The sequence below is a fragment of the Syngnathoides biaculeatus genome, chromosome 19 (genome assembly GCF_019802595.1).
Source record: "Syngnathoides biaculeatus isolate LvHL_M chromosome 19, ASM1980259v1, whole genome shotgun sequence".
Classification (NCBI taxonomy): domain Eukaryota; kingdom Metazoa; phylum Chordata; class Actinopteri; order Syngnathiformes; family Syngnathidae; genus Syngnathoides; species Syngnathoides biaculeatus.
Window position 1 is genome coordinate 15,856,503 of NC_084658.1, and position 20,410 is coordinate 15,876,912.

The 20,410-nt window shown below is 45.1% G+C and overlaps 2 protein-coding genes across 13 annotated transcripts in view; one reads left to right on the forward strand and one right to left on the reverse strand.

Annotated features, from left to right (window-relative positions):
- Positions 1 to 874: 874 nt before the first annotated feature.
- On the reverse strand, positions 875 to 16,889 carry LOC133492584 (cadherin-20-like). Its single transcript, XM_061804999.1, has 11 exons — positions 16,627 to 16,889; positions 6,990 to 7,284; positions 6,316 to 6,435; positions 5,823 to 5,990; positions 4,982 to 5,169; positions 4,534 to 4,793; positions 4,103 to 4,239; positions 3,896 to 4,017; positions 3,706 to 3,823; positions 2,923 to 3,174; positions 875 to 2,754 (listed from the first exon to the last, which is right to left on the reverse strand). The coding sequence occupies exons 1-11, from the start codon at positions 16,813 to 16,815 to the stop codon at positions 2,252 to 2,254; spliced, it is 2,352 nt and encodes a 783-aa protein (XP_061660983.1). The 5' UTR covers positions 16,816 to 16,889; the 3' UTR covers positions 875 to 2,251.
- drosha (drosha ribonuclease III) overlaps positions 4,492 to 20,410 on the forward strand; it is a 179,746-nt gene continuing 163,827 nt past the window's right edge. For 8 of the 12 annotated variants that reach the window (XM_061804976.1, XM_061804975.1, XM_061804974.1 and 5 more), the window contains exon 1: positions 4,492 to 4,622. The gene's annotated coding sequence lies outside the window, so the exon portion shown is untranslated. Of the gene's footprint in view, positions 4,623 to 5,968; positions 6,104 to 20,410 lie in introns of those variants that run through there. The other 4 variants (XM_061804980.1, XM_061804977.1, XM_061804978.1 and 1 more) reach the window with 4 other exon arrangements.

A 20,410-nucleotide genomic window follows, 5' to 3' on the forward strand; every position in this document is an offset into this window, starting at 1 on the left:
GCTCGTTGTATGTACGTAGTATCTTTTCATTTTTAATGCTCTATACATCTCTAATGTGGGACATTTTGTTTTATAAGGTGGAATATTCAGACTTTTTTTTCTGCCGATTACTAGTTTGGATAATAGCCTTTTGCTAAACTAAGCTTAGACGGCAATCCAAATTGTCCTGAAGCAACCGATGTATCCCTTTTCTTGTTTTTTTTTTTTTTTAATTTAATGTAAAAGTAAGGCAAATTATGGAGTGCGTTACGAGATTTCTCATTTGGGACATACAAACAAAAGCAGGAAGTTGTGTGAGCTGCTGAAGTTCCGGTGTGAGGGTGCTTCAAGGACGACGTTTGAGTGCCCACTTCTACATCTTTTTCAGCTTGTGTGAATGTCGCAAAGCAGGAATTATTACTACGAGAGCATTACTACTGTTAATATAACAGCCGTTACTACAACTATCACCTTGACTGTTAGCGCTAATCAGAACGCCAACTATTTCTACCACGACGACTACTATCAGTAGCACCATCACTACTACTACTACTACTACTAGTAACAACCCGACTTATACTACCCTTACTATTGTTACTACGTCTACCAGTATCCGCTTCTACTGCTACCATTGCCACTGCTACTGTTACAGCGACTACTTTCACTACCATTACAACTTTAAACATCCATTACTAACACCACTACTACTACTCTACCACAAGTTTGTTGGAATATATTTAGCACACCAAAGGATCTTTTTAGTGTTTTATTAGCAAGAATACAAAAAAGTACAGACATTCACATACTACGTTAGCGTAGCATGAGCGTTCACACATGTTCAAGTAGAAAGATCAAAAAGTACCATCACAAAGATTTCTTTTTCTTTTGGTTCTCTTTTGTTTGTTTTAAATCCAAAATGTTCTTCCTAGTTTTGGCACTTAATGCAGATCGATGACAGTGTCTTTGCGCTCCACAGGCTCCACGGTCAAGTAGCGTTAGCATGGCGGCGACGATTTAGCCAACCCGTCGAGGCCTGCGGCCGTCAGACTCTGCTGGCACGATGGTGTCCCGAATTAAAAGGCGCTCGTCACGACTTCTCATTTGAGTGAACAGATTTTTTCCTGTCCTCAAATAAGCTAGCTCTAAAACAAATAGACAACAATAAGTTCTGCTCCAGACCCGATGAGGCGGTGGCGGTGTTCTTATGCTGGGAATCATTCACAACTCTTTTGTGTGGTTCTTTTTTGTTCCCATGTGCTTTGAAGTTGGCTCTCCGGAGACTCAGACTTGGGGCGCCGCTGGAGGATCAAAACCAGGCCCTTCGAGGCGCTATTCAGTCCGACTCTGGTGCTTTGAATTCTTTTGCACATCCCGACCAGCTACTTGAAATGCCAATTTGTGACATCCCTAAACAACGTAGATCCGACATAAATAGACACCAATAAATTAGGCTTCAGACCCGATGAGGCGGTGGCAGTGTTTGAGTTTTTCTGTTGGGACTCCAATCCATCCTTCTTTTGTGGTGGTATTCTTTTTTTAAATGTGCTTTGATGTTGGCTCTCAGGAGGCTGCGACTTGGAACTCACTGAACCAGACCCGTTGAGGCGGAATACAGTCTGTCTCTGGTGCTTTTGAGTTCTTTCACATCGGCAGATTGCTTGCATCCAGCACACTCATCCGGTTTCTTGAAGTGCTCCAGCAGCATAGACAACATAGTTAACCTACTGAGGCGCCAAGGGAGGCTTAAACCAGGCCAATCGAGACAGAATTCACTCACCTTCTGGTGCTTTGTTTTCTGGATTGTTCTTGAAGGCTGCGCGTGTTGCTACCAGGTGGCAGGAATGTTAGCGTCAAGCACGCTGTCTATCTAGCTTTTGTAATCAAATAAGTTAGCGTCAACACAAATAAACACAAAGAAATTAGGCTCCAGACCGATGAGGCGGCAGTGTTGGCATTTTTCTGCTGGGAATTGTTTATCGTTCTTCCCTGCCAGCTTTATGGTCATACGTGCTCGACTTGCAGACACTCATCAGCCTCTGAATTGGAACCCACCAAACCAAGCCCATTAAGGCGGACTTTAGTCTCTGGTGCTTTATGTTCATTTGGATGATTCTTAATGGCCGCACGGTGCCCACATATCTGAGGATGGTGTCCATCTCGGATCTTGGCAACTATCTTGTCAAGGAGCCACTGAAGAGATAAAACAGGCCCGCCTATGTAGAATTCAGTCAGTCTGGTGTTCTGTGTTGTGTCTTGTGGGCCGTGTGTGCTGCTACCACATGGGGGGATTGTTAATGTCCAGCACGCCATACATCTCGGCCAGTTTCTTGAAGCGCGGCCCCCAGTCGTTGAGGTAGTCGTACTCGTGGTCGCCGCCGGACGTGCCCGACTGCAGCGAGCTGAGCGACTCGGCCACCGAGCCCTCGCCCTCGTAGGCGTACGTCTGCAGGGAGTCGTAGGGGGGTGCGCACGGGTCCACGTCGGCCTCCAGGAGCTTCGACAGGACGTAGCCGTGAACGCCGCTGCCGCCGCTAGCCATGGGTACGTAGCGAGACAAGCTCTGGATCTCCGGAAGCATGTCCTGCCGCGGCTCACTTGCTTGTGGGTGCACTTCCCGCGGATTCCACATGGCAGCGATGTCAAAGGCCTCCGTGTCCTCCTCGCCGCCGCCCTCGTCGTCGTAGCGGACAATGTTCTCGTGTACGTTCTCCTCCTCGTCGCTAAGATATGGCTTCTTGCGGTGCGTCCGCAGCGAGAGCATCAGCAGGATCATCACTGAAAAAAAACAAAAAAATGTACACCATCAGCCCAACTAGCTTCTGCGCCAATGTAAGCTTTGGGATCAGAGTTTTATGAGGGCAAGTTTGAGGTTTTATAGTTAGTAAGCTTGAAAAATTTGTCTTAGTTAGTTTCTCAGTCCGAGACTTGTGGTGTGGCCCTTACCCAGGAGCACAAAGATGGCAGCGAGGATGGCGATGAGCGCCGCCCTGCTGAGGCTGGCAGGCAGGCTGTGAGCTTCCGCGTTGCAGGTCATGATATTTCCATCGCGGTCGCAGGCGCAAACGCGCACGCTCAGCGTGGAGGTGCTGGTGTGCAACGGAGGCTCCCCGTCCGCCACCGTGATGGGAAGGTAGAAGATGGTCTGCTCACGCTGGGACCAGCCGCCGCGACGCGTCAACACCCACGCTGTGTTGTCTTAACCACACAAGAACTGGGTTAATATGCTGTTATGCTAATATTAGCTTAGTATCAAGAAGGGGCTGGAAATAAGTAGCTATCTTACCATTTCAAATATTGAAGTATTTTCCCTTGTGTGTATATTTGACCAATATTCTCTAAATAATGCTGGTATTTATGGTTTATATATTTGTGTTTCTCCTAATATAAATGTACGTTTCGCTAGTAATTTTCTTTTCTATTTGCTTGTAGTATTCAAATTTCACTAACACTTTTCTAATGTTTTATTTTCAAAATGTTTTTGTTTGTGGCATTTAAAATAAAATATTTTGGTATTTTGTATTATTTATATTGCTTTCAGTTTGGGCCGGCACGGTGGAGCAATGTAGAGCATAGGCCTCACAGTTCCGAGGACCGGGGTTCAAATCCAGGCCCTGCCTGTGTGGAGTTTGCCTGTATCTTTTGTTCTGCTCATACCTTTTCATTTCAGCAAAATCTGTTTTGTAAAATATTTTTTCAAATTATTTCTTGATGAGTGCAAGTGTTAACCTTGGTTATCTCGCAGGGTGAAGTTCGGGTTGTTGGCTGCATGCGGCGCTAAAGCGTAAGAGAAGTGATGTCCGCCGGGAGGCTCGTCAGGATCCACAGCCGTCACCGCCTGGATCAACTACGACGTCGAAGACTGTCAGATAACGGGGCGGCCGGCAGCCCACGCTTCCTGTCACGCGGCGCGCCTTACCTGTCCTGCCCTGGCGCCGTCGCACACGTAGGCCTCCAGGTAGTCGCTGAGCGTGGGGGCGTTGTCGTTCACGTCCCGCACGCGGATGGCCACGGCCGCGCTGGACAACTGAGAGGGATTGTCTGACCCACACAGAGAACGCAAGCTTTGACCCCGTTAATTATCAGGGCACATTTTGGCCGACATGTCAAAGGTCGCCACACGCACTCATCTCCATGGCCAGGACGCTGATGTTGTGCCATCCTAGCTGCTCGCGGTCCAGCGGACGCAATGTCATCAGAGCCCCAGACGTGATGTCCACGTAGAAGAACTTGTCGGGGTCGCTGGACCGATCCAAGGAGTACCTGAAGAGGAGGAGGATGAAAAGAATGGAGGGAGAGGAAGTGGAGGTGGAGAGAAGGAAAGAGGAGAAGTAGGTGAAGGAGGATAAGAAAGAAGAGAAAAGGAAAAGATGATCGGCACCTGTGATTTCTCGTTTAAGATGTACGTCTGCCCTCTGCAGGTAACAAGCAACATTGCGCTTGACTCATTCTTTACTGTCCAAAGCTGCAATATTCAGTACACCTGAACACTGTCTGTTCTAATTAAAGGGTTATGGCACGCGTCCTTCATGAAGTGTCTACGGCATGACCTCTGACCTCACAGTGTTGTTGTCGCCGTCCGGGTCCCTGGCGCCCATCGTCCTGACCAGCGTGCCCACTTCGGCGTCCTCGTCCACTTCCAAAAGGTAAGCGGGCGCGTCAAAGACGGGCGGCTCGTCCACGTCGTCCACGCTGATGTGCACGATTGTGACGTCGCGGAACGTGCTGACATCGCGGAGTGTGGTGACGTCTTCCACGTGTGTGTTGGCGCCCTGTACCTTCAGGGTGTAACTCCGCTTGGCCTCAAAGTCCAGCGGCTGAATGCAAAACGCAGAAGACAGCTTGTGCTTTTTACACTGCACACCACATAAACATAATTGGAAGCACTTGTTTTAAACCCTAAAATTGTCTTGAAACCCAACTTTCATACCAAATTTCTGTTGAAACCCAAAACCAAAACCCCTGGTCAAAATCCAAATTTGAAAGCCTAACGGTGTGGGGCTACCTTCTTGACGGTGATGATGGCGTATCTGTTACTGCTGTCGGTGGCGATCCCGAAGGTGTCTCTGCCGTCGCCGTCAATCACGCTGTACGTCATGTCAGCGTTGATGCCCACGTCGCGGTCTGTGGCCCGGATCCGACCCACCTCTGAGTCCATCGAGGCGGATTCGGGCACGCTCATCTGGTACAACCCTAGGGAGAGGCACAGCTGTCATTCCACTAATGGACACCAGAGGGAGCCAAACAGCCACGGTGGAAGTGGACCTCAAGAAAGAGCAATATAAATGAATGGGGAGAAAATACAAATATCCATCTATAAATAATACTTGTATTATTTTCAAGATAACTTCATAAAAAATTGGTAACGTATTTGTTTAATCATAAAAGCTGTAATGTTGGAGTTATGTCTATTTCTATTGATTGTTTGTTTTTTCTGTAACACTAACCCACTTACCCAGGCATCAAACCCTAATTTCAAACCCTGCTCTGAAACATCATTTGAACCCCCGACACTTGTTTAAAATCATATCTAGGGTCGAAATCTTCCAGTGGAACCCTAACGTTGACTTGAGAGTATAACCATGGTTTACAAATTTCACCCTATCTTGAAAACCTAATCCTGACATTGACACCCTACTTTGTGAAACCAACCCCAGTTGAAAACCCGTACAAGGCTTGGAACCCAATTGGCAGCCCGAATTCGGGCTTAGTATCTTATCATTCAGGCAGGTGGCACTAATTGGCTGGGGACGAATAATGCAAGAGGGCGATCTGATTTGGGTTCATCTAATTGCAAATGTAAATCAGATCGTATTGAAAATGCTGAGAAGCATGTGTTGTCTCACTTTGATCAAAGACGGGTGGGTTGTCGTTGACGTCGCCGAGCGAGATGTCCACGCGTGTGGTTCCGGCGAGCCCGCCCAGCTGGCCGCCCATGTCCTTGGCCTGAATGACCACCGTGTAGTTCTCCCTGGTCTCCCGATCCATGTCAGCCAGCGAGACCCGCACCACGCCTGAAGAGACAAGTGGGACGTTACTGCCAACCCTGAAATCGAAATCGTTTCCCTCCGCGTGGAAATGAACCGTCAGCCCAGAGATGGGATCAAGTAAGACGTTCACATCTTGGGTAAGTCTCAGCTCCCTTCCTTCTAGTCTCAAGCAAGTTCCTAGAAATTTTATCTTGGGCAAGACTAGTCACAGCGTATCTAAAGTCAAGACCCAAATCAGATCATTCAAACAGATGTCAGTCCAAATCCCATTGACTCAAATCCCCAAGTCTCTGACTAAAGGAGACTATGACATTTGTTGGAGACTGTGTGATCAAGAAGCCTCGCATACCGGTCTTTGCGTCCACCGAGAAGTAAGGCTGACCCTCCAGGATACTGTAGACCACACGGGCGCTGTTGCCGTATGTCGGGTCGTCCGCGTCAGTGGCGGTCAGCTGGATCACTGGCGTTCCTGGCGAGGATGAAACAGTGCAAGGAAGGATTATTGCCTTATACCTGTGATATTAAATTTACTATAGACACCACAATATGGTGGCAAAGCGAATATGTACAAGACTCTGGACTGACTAAATGAAGTGCCTCCCCTTCAATTCAAAATAGTTAGCTAGCACCAAGGTGCCACCAGAGGGCACCAAAACAGTATTTACACATTAGACACGGCTTTGGCCCAAGCGCATCAAATAACAGCGTATACAATTCAACCAAAATCAATGAATAGTGGCTTAATTCATTCATTTGTTTTGTAGTCATTTTTGAATAGCATATTTATCATCTTTGAGAGAAAACGCTTGCGTAACTTGCCCGAGTAGTGATAGCATCAGGAGCTAAAAGGAATGAAGGTGCTGGAGAATATGAAAGTTGGGTGTGTACTAGAAACAATGTCCCTTTTTTAATCTTTTTGAGTGATGGTTTCAAGTGGGATCAGGGTTTCTGACATTGTGGGACATGTCAAAAGTTTTCCATCATTTATCAGCTCTTTAAAAAGTAAAGAAACCCCAAACATACCTATTTTTGACATTTCCAGCACCGATGCCCGGTAGGGTCCGTCCAGGAACTTGGGCTCGTTGTCGTTAATGTCTTGAATCTTGACAATGAACTCTGACTCGGGCTCGAGAGGCCTGTCGGTGAGGCGGTTTCTGGCCTGCGCTCGCAGCACATACTGGGACTTGACCTCGCGGTCCAGCCTCTGGATGGCGTGGATGTCACCTGTGCTGTCGTCAATCGTGAAGGTGGTGCCGGCGCCGTCGCCCGTCAGGATGTACTTGATGGAGCCGTCACCTTTGTCCATGTCAGAGTGGAGCTGCAGCAAAACAACACATCCTAAAGCTATATCTCACTCCCTATTTGGCAATGAAGGACATTGTCTAAAACATAATACTGCCTGTAACCCCTAACTCCTAAAACGAACTCCAAACCCAACCCAAACCCCTAACTAAACCCAATCGTAACCGTAACCCTCAACTCAGAAACAGCCCCAAAATCGTCATCTCACCACTTTACTATAACACAAAGGCACAAACACAAATTGTTGTCAAGAGACAATCACTGTGGTATTGTGAAAGAGTTGCCATGGCAACCGTGTATAAACATCGAAAGAGGCTTATAAAAGGACGATTTCATTCATGTTTCCCACATCTGCGTTGCCTTTTTTATGTCCTCGACAGTATATCGGCGCCAAGGTTTTTACAATCTGTACAATCAATTGAATCCCTAATTGTAATTCTCAGTTTATATTTATATTACAGTCATAAAAAAAATTGCAGAGAACACCGATTACGACTTTTCCTACTCTTTTGAACATGTAAACGGGGCTAAATATGACACCCCTTCTTTGATTTTCTCCCTGAAATGTCCATTTCTATAATAATGTCTGACATTTTTTTTAGATATTCAACAAAAAACACAAATACCCTCCCAACCTCGACATGTTTACTAAAACCAACTCAAATCCTAACGTTCTTCCAGTTTTCTACCCATCAACCAAAACCCGTTACTTCACCCATCAGGTGGTGGATGCAAGGCCCGTTTTTATACTAAGAAAATGTCACCGGGCCACCTGATGATTGTATTTAAATGAGATCATCCTTTATTGATCCCCAAGGGAGTCATTGCAAATTCTATTAATTAAAAACAACGCAGTGGAGAATAAGTGGCAGAATCAATGCAAATTTTGACATTTCAAAGCCCCCCCAAAAAAAGCACAAAAGCACATGTTGACATCGCTGCTATTAAACTGGTGGCAAAATGGCGTCGGTGCGGTGAGTCCTAATCAAAGAATCACAAAATCAGTGCCCTTTTGTTGCCAGGGACGACCGTGCGGCGCAATCAGAAACCTTTTGTGCCCTGGGAGTGCAAATGGCAGCCTGATGATTGGAAATCACTCGCCCCTTTGTCAAGGGCCTGCCTGTCGCCAAACAGTCCCTCTAAAAGGACCCCTTGACAGCCATCTTGTATGTTAATCAACAGGAGCAACTGCGAGAAATGACATTTTTCCAACAGGTAGAGCACTTATTCATTTGGTGTCTATAAAGACAGAAAGGAAATAGTTGAAAATCGGATTTCTGTTGAAAATAAAACAGGAAAAAAAATTTAGATCCCATCACCCAGTCTTAGTAAGTCAAGAAAATTCGAAACATGCGATCTGTTGAACGGTCGGAGTAGATTCAGAGCGTCTTTCCCAAAGGCCGATCTCAAAGTCCACAAATAGAAATGGTGCACTTCTTCTTTTGGATTTCCAAGCTGCCGTTCCCTTAGGACTCGTTAGCTCTCAAACCCATCGTGGCACGTGACTTTTTGGGGGAAATTTCCCCCAGATCCCCCCAACTCCACCCTCATTAGGTGGGTTTGCTTCAGTCTTAACCTTTAGATGCATATGTGGGTCAAAAATTCACCCGGTGAGGTTGTTTTCTTGAAATATATGAAATAAAATTTATTTCATATTCCAGGTATTCCTCAAAAACATGTTTTTTTATGTCATTCACAATGTTAACTTTTATACATTTTAAGAAATTTGAGTTTTTGTATTATTACCCCAAGCTTCCATAAGTGGGTCAAAAATGACACGCATGCATTTTCTGTGGGAATCACTGATTCTAATCAACTTTTGCTGTCAGCCATAAATTAACTGTGGACCACACAAACTATATCAGAAGTGTCACCCCTCAGGAAGATTATTTTACACAGTAAGAGCTGATACGTGTAAGTATTATCTTCATATAATATTTTTTGTGCCTTTCATGACTATTATTTATCTACAAATTGGACTGCTTTATAACTAGCTAACACTAGCTAGGTAACTAAGAAAGCTAACATTACTATATGCATTGTGTGCGCGCGCATGTCATTCATGATTGTCTTGTGAAAGAGTATTTTATTATTTATCAACAAACTAGGCTACTTCATAATCAGTGTATATGTGAAATTTTCTTTCCGTGCTGAGAAAGCAGGTGGTGCTCATGTATGATAACCAGCTAATATGAGTTAGCTAACATTACTATACGTAATGTGTGTGTTTGTGTGTGTATTTATTTGTATAGCTACATCTTGATCTATTGAAAACACTCCTTGTCTTTCCTCATCCAAGGTGTCATGGCTGCAAGATACACAGCTGAAATGGTCCGACAGATGCTGGATGATGAAGAGGCAGTAACAGGGTTGGACTCCGAATCTGAAATCTATTGTCCAGGTGGCAGTGGCAGTCGTCCATCTGGAAATCCGACTGAACAGGATCAATCTGACTCAGAAGATTCCTTTTGTGTGTCCTTTGAAGAAGAAAGTGTCAAAATCATGTACAACAGAATGAGTCGAAAGGGCTTTTACTGGAACGGGTTTCCTCCCACCCAGGGCAGAACACAGAGCCACAATATTCTCAGAAGACAGTCAGGGCCTGTACAAGGGGTTACCACCACTGTCTTGCCCAAAGATGCACGGGAGCTCTTTATCACTGATCTGATGAATCCAAGAGGTGATGAAGTGCACAAACTTGGAAGGACGGAGGAATGCAAAGAATGGAAAGATGTCAACAAAGAAGAATTCGTGGCTTTCATTGGATTGACCCTGCTTTTAGGGAGTGAAAAGAACTGGTGTGTATCTAACCATGAGTTGTTCGGAAGTCCTCTACATAATCCCATGTACGAGGCCACTATGGCTGTTGGAAGATTTGAAGATAAGAGGACCAGAGCCTTCCGCCTGGAAACAGATCATATGGCAGCCTTCCGCTATGTATGGGACCTGTTCCTGATCAACTGCAGACAGCGATTCATCCCCAGTGATTGTGTCAACTTGTGCCATTCAAGGGTAGGTGCAAGTTTCCACAGTACATGCCAAGCAAGCCTGCCAAGTACGGCCTAAAGATTGTCTGGGCTTGTGATGCACGCATCCCCTACGCAATAGATGGTATAGTTTACACGGGGCGACAACCAAGGGAAGAAGTTCAGAAGAATCTGGGAGAAAACATTGTCCAGCAGTTGTGTAGTAGATTTAGAAATACAAGTCGCAGCAACATCATGGATAACTTTTTCACCAGTGTGCCACTCGCGCAGCATCTCCTGGAGAAGGATCTCACTATTGTGGGGACTCCACATCACAACAAGCCAGACATCCCTCCTCTGATGAAGCCTTCCAAGTCCAGAGAGGTTTACAGTATAGAGTTTGGATTCATCGACAGCCTTACTATGGTCAGCTATGTCGGAAAGAAAAGAAAAGCTGTTGTGCTCCTGAGCACGATGCACCACGACAAAGCAGTGGATGAAGAAAAAAACCAGAAGTGATCACATTTTACAATGAGATAAAAGGAGCCGTAGACACCATTGACCAGATGATTGGCAACTACACGTGCAAGCACCAAATACAGAGGTGGCCCATGGTGCTGTGGTACAACAACATTGACATCGACGCCCAGAATCCCTCCACCTTTTTCATGGCTCAGCACTCAGATTTCGAGAGCGGCGTCACCAATGCACGACGGTTGTTCCTCCAAACAGCTGTCAAAGGAGCTTGTCACACCACACGCAAGGAGTCGACTGGAAAGGTGCCCCAACTGCAAACCCTGATACATTTTAATAAATTTCAGTTGTTGTATTACTACCCCAAGCTTCCTTAAGTGGTTCAAATATGACCCGTGTGCATTTTCTATGGAATCCAACGAGAACCACTGATTCTAATCAACTTTGGCTGTCAGCAATAAATTAACTGTGAACCACGCTGACTATATCAGAAGTGTGACCCCTCAGGAAGATTATTTTACACAGAGCTGATACGTGTAAGTATTATCTTCATATAATATTGTTTGTGTGTCTTTCATGACTATTATTTATCTACAAATTGGCCTCCTTTATAACTAGCTAACACTAGCTAGTTAACGAAGATAGCTAACTTTACTATATGCATTGTGTGCGCGTGCATGTCATTCATGATTGTCTTGTGAAAGAGTATATTATTTATCAACAAACTAGCCTACTTCATAACCAGTGTATGTGTAAAATTTCTTTCCGTGCTGAGAAAGCAGGTGGTGCTCATGTATTATAACTAGCTAAGACGAGTTAGCTAACATTACTATCCGTAATGTGTGTGTGTGTGTGTGTGCGTTGTTGTGTGTATGTGTGTGTATTTATTTGGATAGCTACATCTTGATCTGTTGAAAACACTACTCTTGTATTTCCTCATCCAAGGTGTCATTGCTGCTAGATACACAGCTGAAATGGTCCGACAGATGCTGGATGATGAAGAGGCAGTAACGGGGTTGGACTCCGAATCTGAAATTTTTGATGAGGACCCAGACTATTGTCCAGGTGGCAGTAGCAGTCGTCCATTTGAAAATCCAACTGAACAGGATCAATCTGACTCAGAAGATTCCTTTTGTGTGTCCTCTGAAGAAGAAAGTGTCAAAATCATGTCCAACAGAATGAGTCGAAAGGGCTCTTACTGGAACGGGTTTCCTCCCACCCAGGGCAGAACACAGAGCCACAATATTCTCAGAAGACAGTCAGGGCCTGTACAAGGGCTTACCACCACTGTCTTGCCCAAAGATGCACGGGAGCTCTTTATCACTGATCTGATGAATCCAAGAGGTGATGAAGTGCACAAACTTGGAAGGACGGAGGAATGCAAAGAATGGAAAGATGTCAACAAAGAAGAATTTGTGGCTTTCATTGGATTGACCCTGCTTTTAGGGAGTGAAAAGAACTGGTGTGTATCTAACCATGAGTTGTTCGGAAGTCCTCTACATAATCCCATGTACGAGGCCACTATGGCTGTTGGAAGATTTGAAGATAAGAGGACCAGAGCCTTCCGCCTGGAAACAGATCATATGGCAGCCTTCCGCTATGTATGGGACCTGTTCCTGATCAACTGCAGACAGCGATTCATCCCCAGTGATTGTGTCAACTTGTGCCATTCAGGGGTAGGTGCAAGTTTCCACAGTACATGCCAAGCAAGCCTGCCAAGTACGGCCTAAAGATCGTCTGGGTTTGTGATGCACGCATCCCCTATGCAATAGAGGGTATAGTTTACACGGGGCGACAACCAAGGAAAGAAGTTCAGAAGAATCTGGGAGAAAACATTGTCCAGCAGTTGTGTAGTAGATTTAGAAACACAGGTCGCAACATCACCATGAATAACTTTTTCACCAGAGTGCCACTCACGCAAGAATCTCCTGGGGAAGGATGTAACTCTTGTGGGGACTCCACATCAGAACAAGCCAGACATCCCTCCTCTGATGAAGCCTTCTAAGTCCAGAGAGACAAAGCAGTGGATGAAGAAAAAAAACAGAAGTGATCACATTTTACAATGCGATAAAAGGAGCCGTAGACACCATTGACCAGATGATTGGCAACTACACGTGCAAGCACCAAATACAGAGGTGGCCCATGGTGCTGTGGTACAACAACATTGACATCGACGCCCAGAATGCCTCCACCTTTTTCATGGCTCAGCACTCAGATTTCGAGAGCGGCGTCACCAATGCACGACGGTTGTTCCTCCAAACAGCTGTCAAAGGAGCTTGTCACACCACACGCAAGGAGTCGACTGGAAAGGTGCCCCCAACTGCAAACCCTGATACATTTTAATAAATTTCAGTTGTTGTATTACTACCCCAAGCTTCCATAAGTGGTTCAAATATGACCCGTGTGCATTTTCTATGGAATCCAACGAGAACCACTGATTCTAATCAACTTTGGCTGTCAGCAATAAATTAACTGTGAACCACGCTGACTATATCAGAAGTGTGACCCCTCAGGAAGATTATTTTACACAGAGCTGATACGTGTAAGTATTATCTTCATATAATATTGTTTGTGTGTCTTTCATGACTATTATTTATCTACAAATTGGCCTCCTTTATAACTAGCTAACACTAGCTAGGTAACGAAGATAGCTAACTTTACTATATGCATTGTGTGCGCGTGCATGTCATTCATGATTGTCTTGTGAAAGAGTATTTTATTATTTATCAACAAACTAGGCTACTTCATAATCAGTGTATATGTGAAATTTTCTTTCCGTGCTGAGAAAGCAGGTGGTGCTCATGTATGATAACCAGCTAATATGAGTTAGCTAACATTACTATACGTAATGTGTGTGTTTGTGTGTGTATTTATTTGTATAGCTACATCTTGATCTATTGAAAACACTCCTCTTGTCTTTCCTCATCCAAGGTGTCATGGCTGCTAGATACACAGCTGAAATGGTCCGACAGATGCTGGATGATGAAGAGGCAGTAACGGGGTTGGACTCCGAATCTGAAATTTCTGATGAGGACCCAGACGATTGTGCAGATGGCAGTAGCAGTCACCCATCTGGAAATCCGACTGAACAGGATCAATCTGACACGGAAGATTCCTCTTATGTGTCCTCTGAAGAAGAAAGTGTCTGAATCTTGTCCAACAGAATGAGTCAGAAGGGCTCTTACTGGAACGGGTTTCCTCCCACCCAGGGCAGAACACAGAGCCACAATATACTCAGAAGACAGTCAGGGCCTGTACAAGGACTTAGCACCACTGTCTCGCCCAAAGATGCACGGGAGCTCTTTATCACTGATCTGATGAATCCAAGAGGTGATGAAGTCCACAAACTTGGAAGGACGGAGGAATGGAAAGAATGGAAAAATGTCAACAAAGAAGAACTGCGACGTATCTCTCCGTGAGTTGTTCGGAAGTCCTCTACATAATCCCATGTACGAGGCCACGATGGCTGTTGGAAGATTTGGAAGACATTCGCCATACCTTGCGCTTTGATGATAAGAGGACCAGAGCCTTCCGCTTGGAAACAGATCATATGCCAGCCTTCCGCTATGTATGGGACCTGTTCCTGATCAACTGCAGACAGCGATTCATCCCCAGTCATTGTGTCAACTTGTGCAAGTTTCTACAGTACATGCCAAGCAAGCCTGCCAAGTACGGCCGAAAGATCTTCTGGGTTTGTGATGCACGCATCCCCTATGCAATAGATGGTATAGTTTACACGGGAAGACAACCAGGGGAAGAACTTCAGAACAATCTGGAAGAAAGCATTGTCCAGTAGTTGTGTAGTAAATTTAGAAACAAAGGGCGCAACATCACCATGGATCAGTTTTTCACCAGTGTGCCACTCGCGCAGCATCTCCTGGAGAAGGATCTCACTATTGTGGGGACTCCACGTCAGAACAAGCCAGACATCCCTCCTCTGATGAAGAGCTTCCAAGTCCAGGGAGGTTTACAGCACAGAGTTTGGATTCAACAACAGCCTTACCGTGGTCAGCTATGTCGGAAAGAAAGCAAAAGCTGTTGTGCTCCTGAGCACGATAACAAAGCAGTGGATGAACATAGCAGAAAGTAAAAACCAGAAGTGATCGGATTTTACAAGACAAAAGGAGCTTTAGACACTATTGATCAGATGGTTGGCAACTACATGTGCAAGCCCCAAACACAGAGGTGGCTCATGGTGCTGTGGTACAACAACATTGACATCGACGTCTTGAATGCCTCCACCTTTTTCATGGCTCAGCACCCAGATTTCGAGAGCGGCGTCACCAATGCACGATGGCTGTTCCTCAAACAGCTGTCAAAGGAGCTTGTCCCACCACACACAAGGAATCGACTGGAAAGGTGCCCCGAACTGCAAACCCCGATTATTGAAGCAGTGGAAAGGTGCGGGGTGACAAAAGCCAGACATGGGAAAGAAATACACGGCCAACCAAAGAGAAAAAGGTGTCAGATCTCCCCAAGTCACAAAGATCGGAAAGCCAACAATAAGTTTGGGAACTGTAATGTACCAGAAACAATTGCATACAGTGATGAGACAAGAAAGCAAAACAAGGAAAAGAGAGGAACTGTCAACCAGTGACTAGACACTTCTACACAGAGACAGACACACACACAATGGATGCTCACATTTTTCTATTGCTGTTTTGGATAATTTTCTTTTTCAGAAATGTTAAAAAGTGAAAAATAAAGATATTTCAATGTTAAAAAGTGAAAAATAAAGATATTTCAAACGTGAAAACATTCTTGTATTGTCCTAAATATAATACTAAATATTACACAGTGATTATTCTTAACCGAAAATGACAAAAACATGCATAGAAACACAGATTGTATTGCAAGTAATTTTTGACCCACTTATGGAAGTGTGTAGGTTCCTGTCACTCGTGCATCTAAGGGTTAAAAGTCTCCACTTTTAGGATGATGGCTTCATACTACAACGCTACCAGAGTTCATCGAGTCAACCTTCAATGCAAACTCTCTGTGCAGACTTCTCAGGACAAAACTAGAGATTTTTTATGGACTATTCAGGGTCTAAGGATGAGGCTGGAGTTCTCTCATGAGTTTGTGATTTGATAGGCCCATTAACTTGAATCAGAATTTATTAGCTATAATATTTAATCCCGATCGCCGTCCATTTACAACCCACTAACCCTAACTTTATCCTTACCCCAAACAATAACCCTCGTCCTGTTCTAAAACTAACCAGCTAAACCCAACTTTAACCCAAACCCCTAATCCATTCTCGGAGCTCATGTCCCAAATCCCAACTTTCAGATGAGAACCGTACTCAACAGGCTTTGGTTGCCGTGGAAACCAAAGGTGTTAGCTTGTACTGATTCTTAACATCTCATCATCTAACATCTAATGGATGCATAGCAAAGCCTTACGAGGACACACAAGATGTTCTTTTATGTTTACACCCTACACCTTAGTTATAGCTTTGCTACCTCAATGAATGTCCTAACAACTATTGATCGTGCGTTCAATTCCCTGGCCGTCAAAGTGGCCCATTGTAAAAACGCCCGTCGCCGCCGGCTTTGTGGCGCTCCTAACCACCAGCTCAGAATCGTGATACAAAAACAGCACTTACGTAAGCCTGGCTTTTCATATCGCAAGAACTCAAATCTAGACGGGATGAAAGCGCTCCACTCATGGCAAAATATGCTTGTTTCTGGGTTCATTTAGTACATTCCTCATTTGGTAAATATATCTTTTATTCTTCTTATTCTTTTTTTTGTTTTAGCCCTTTTTTTTGCAGTTCATTTAATTTTTTTTAATCCAGAAAATAAGTTGTCTGAGCGCTTTACATACGCGGCAGGTCTGGAATCAGGTTGTTCAAATATTAAGGGACATTTAGTGACGTCTGGATCCATGTACAGTATGTGTGCGTGTTGACCAACCTTTCCGATGTAAAGCGGGTCCAGCCCGGTGTACTCCTCCAGGACGAAAAACTGGTTCCATACCCAGCCTCGTTTGACCCTCTGTAGCCTCTGCGGGGAGCTGGCGGGATGATTACCCAGCAAGCCTTGGGCCAGAAGGCTCATCACGTAGAGCATCACGTACAGCCACGATGCGGACCAGGGTTCCATTATCAAGTCCGCCGTCCTTGTCCTCTTTCGAGTCCTCTTCTGACTGATGCCAGTTGGTAGTTTGTCTGCAAGTAGTGAGTGCAGTTGTTCACATAGTGAGGGCTGGGCAACGGTTACTCGATAATGTGTGATATTAACATTATCGGTAATCTGAAGTTAAAGCAATCGCAAATAAATCACAGTTGTCCACTCAACCCCCAAGCAAGAATGTTTTATAGTGCCACATGTACTCTACTGTATATGTATATATATTTTTTTTTTATTGAAACACAAGAACTGTTTTTGTCAAGCAGTTTGTCTGAGCCGCCGTTGCAAAATTCTAATAACACAAAGAGAGTAAGCGGAAAAGAACCAAAAGGAGAGGGTGTGTGGATATTCGAGAGCCTGTCAACAGCGATCGGCCCGCCTGTCGATTGCAGTCGTGCGTATCGGCAACAGACACTTTCCGCTATTTGATTTTTATTTACAGCCTACTGTGTATTTTTACTGTTGGGCAGAAACTTCCCATATCCAAAATGGTCGTTTCCATTGTCATCTTTAGTCGTTATACATTTATGAATCAGTTTAAAGTGTTAAAAAATCTTGGAGAACAAATCTGTTAACGCTCTTGAGCAAGTCTTGTAAAACTCTTCCCGCACTCATGATTGAAAAGATGTCTGTTTATTAGACAGGCAGGAATGGTGAGGTTAGCAACATTTTGGTAAAAATGGATCACTGGAAAACTGAGTTTAAGTCAAGTCACGTCACGCAAGGCCCAACCCTCGCGACGTGCAATTCTTGCCACCTGCGTGGTTCGGACAAGGGCATCTGCTCAGGAGGTGTTAAGTGTCAAAAAGGCAGCAAAGTGGGAGGAGCCGAGAAGTTTTCGTCTTGACTGCAGGGAGGCCGCGATGCCTTTGTAAGGAGAATAGACAGTCAGACTTCATGATGCTTTTGTGAGAGCAAGAGCTTTTGTGCCGCTGTCTGCAGACTTTCTCAATTTGCCAGCTCGCTCCATCAATCTCCCCTCGGGGGGGGGGGGCTGGAGAGGGGTAGGCGTGACTTCTTTGTGTGCGTGCGGCAGGCAGGACGGCTGAGGTTCAACCTCTCCACTCGCCACAATGTAGCCAAATTTGCTCCCACTCCGCCCCTCCGAGGTCACTGCCCGTTTTGCGGCGTTTCGAGGCGACGCACGCCGCTTTAAACTTCCCGGCCACTTGTTTAAAAGTGAGCAGCTGGCGTGGGGTGAAGAGGGGCAGGCGAGGGGGTGGGGGATCAGGGGGGCGTCATACGAGGGGAGCTTAATTTTTCCCACTGCATTCCGTTATGTAGGCGATGTCGGCTCGCAAATTCGCAGGGTTCGGTTTGACATCGTAAAAAGGCAAATAAAGCAGAAGGAGATGCAGGGAGAGCGCTAGCATCTGCTGCGAGGGAATGATGGAGCGCAGCCTCGGTGGCACTCCACCTGCTGCTCCGTTAAATGCACCAGCAACAACACACTTCATCATCAGCACAATAATGCAAGCGGTCTATAGAGACGAGCGCATCATCAATACGTGCCACCGCAAAGCTGGCACACCGACTAAATCTCTCTTTTTTTTTTTTTTTTTTCATTTTAACAGACTTCTTGGGTGTTTTGGTTTTACGGAAAATAAAGAATTCTGTAGCAAAGGAGTGGGTACATTTTAACGCCTACAAATAGGAGCCATTTGTTACATTTGCAAAGGTGAAGTAACTATTCATTCTTTTATTTTTTTTTTAAATTCTGCACTACATTTGCTGACAGCATAATTTAGGATTATTATTTTCTTTACTAATTTTCTCTGCAATATTTAAATCCCTATCTAGTTGGATGTTTACATTTAAAAAAAAAAAATGTATGTACAAGTGTTGAAATGTATTTATGTATTTACATGACATTTCACATTGTATTTTCTTTAAAGACCCCATTCCGACATCAATGGTTTTATCTATTCTGATGCTGTAAGATTGTTGGGCCTCGCTGGAGGTTGCCGCTCTCCTTAGTGTGATTGTCCATGAAATTGGATGAGATCACCAAAGTCATCTCGGTGTGTGGCGCAAACGTACAATTTGAAAATGTGAAGCGCAATCAAGTGTTAATTTCACAGTCTGCGCTATACACCCACCTCCGACGCAAAAAGAACCCGCCCCCCCCCCATGCCGTGAAAGCAGACCTTTAAAAGTGGGAGTACCCGTGAAATAGGGGTCTCGTCCCCCTCTGCCTGCTTGAAGGGTCACGGCCAATTTGTTAAAAAACAATCAATGTTATACGCTCCATCCCAGCGAGGCTTTTGGGTAACGTATGTGACTTTTAAAGACTGAACAACTAGCTGGAGTGACACCTCAACCTCAATATTAACTATCAGAATACACTTTTTCCAGAACTTAGTACGTGACGTCACGTGTCTTAAGTGGAACTGCGATTGGCTGGGTGTTCGGTTCTGACCTGAGGTAACCCTGCCTGGTGGCACAGACGGTGAATTTGAGAGAGCAAATTGTAGCCAGTTGAATTGTTAACATTGAAAAGTTACACTGAAATGCAACTATTGAAAATGTGATCACGTTACATTTCAAATTCAAATCCTGTTTTCTGCGGCATTTCAAATTCAAATCCCGGTGGCACTTATTTACTTCCATAGCCACACACATCTACCAATACGACAGTGAAGAATGTGATGATGGCGACCCTAAGTGGACAAAAACAATACACGCACCTCACTTGCATAGTTTGTATTGGTATTGTCTAGCCAGGGCGACATGGTGGGTCAGCTGGTAAAGCGTTGGCCTCATAGTTCTGAGGACCCGGCTTCAATCCTGGCCCCGCCTGTGTGGAGTTTGCATGTTCTCCCCATGACTGCGTGGGTTTTCCCCAGGGTTTTCTCCCACATCCCGAAAACATGCAACATTAATTGGACACTCTAAATTGCCCCTAGGTGGGATTGTGTGTGTGTGTGTGTGTGTGTGTGTCTTCATGTGTCCTGTGATTGGCTGACAACCAGTTCAGGGTGTGTCCCGCCTCCTGCCCGTTGACAGCTGGGATAGGCTCCAGCACTCCTGCGACCCTCATGAGGATAGGCGGCTAAGAAAATAGATGGATGAATATTATCTCTGTGAATAGCGTCCCAATTCTTTTTCCTGACATGTGGTATTCGAAAGGTGTACAATTTGTCTTCAGTATTTGCCCAAAGCCCGGTGGGCTGCGGCTTCTCACGCTAAAGCCCTGCGGGTTCACTTAGCGCTCGGCAGAACGCCGTAAAAGGACTCTTGTCATTTACGAGGAAATTAAATCACATAAACTGGCGGCGGTCCCGGGCGGCGGCGGCAAGGGGATGATGTCATCAGGCATAAACATCAACCGGGAGAGTTTGCAATCAGCGTCAGTCAAATTAAGCCACGGATCCATTCAAATTAAGTCAGACGAGCTCAGTGAGAGTCAACGGGTGCCGTCAGTTGATATGCAAACGCTGCTGAAAAAAATGACTTCCGAGCTCAACCTAACGTCTGTCTTCAAAAAAAAAAAAAAAAAAAAAAATCAGATCATCATAATGTAAAACCTTGGCTCGGTTTGAGCTTTGAGGTCTGAATGCCAACCGGC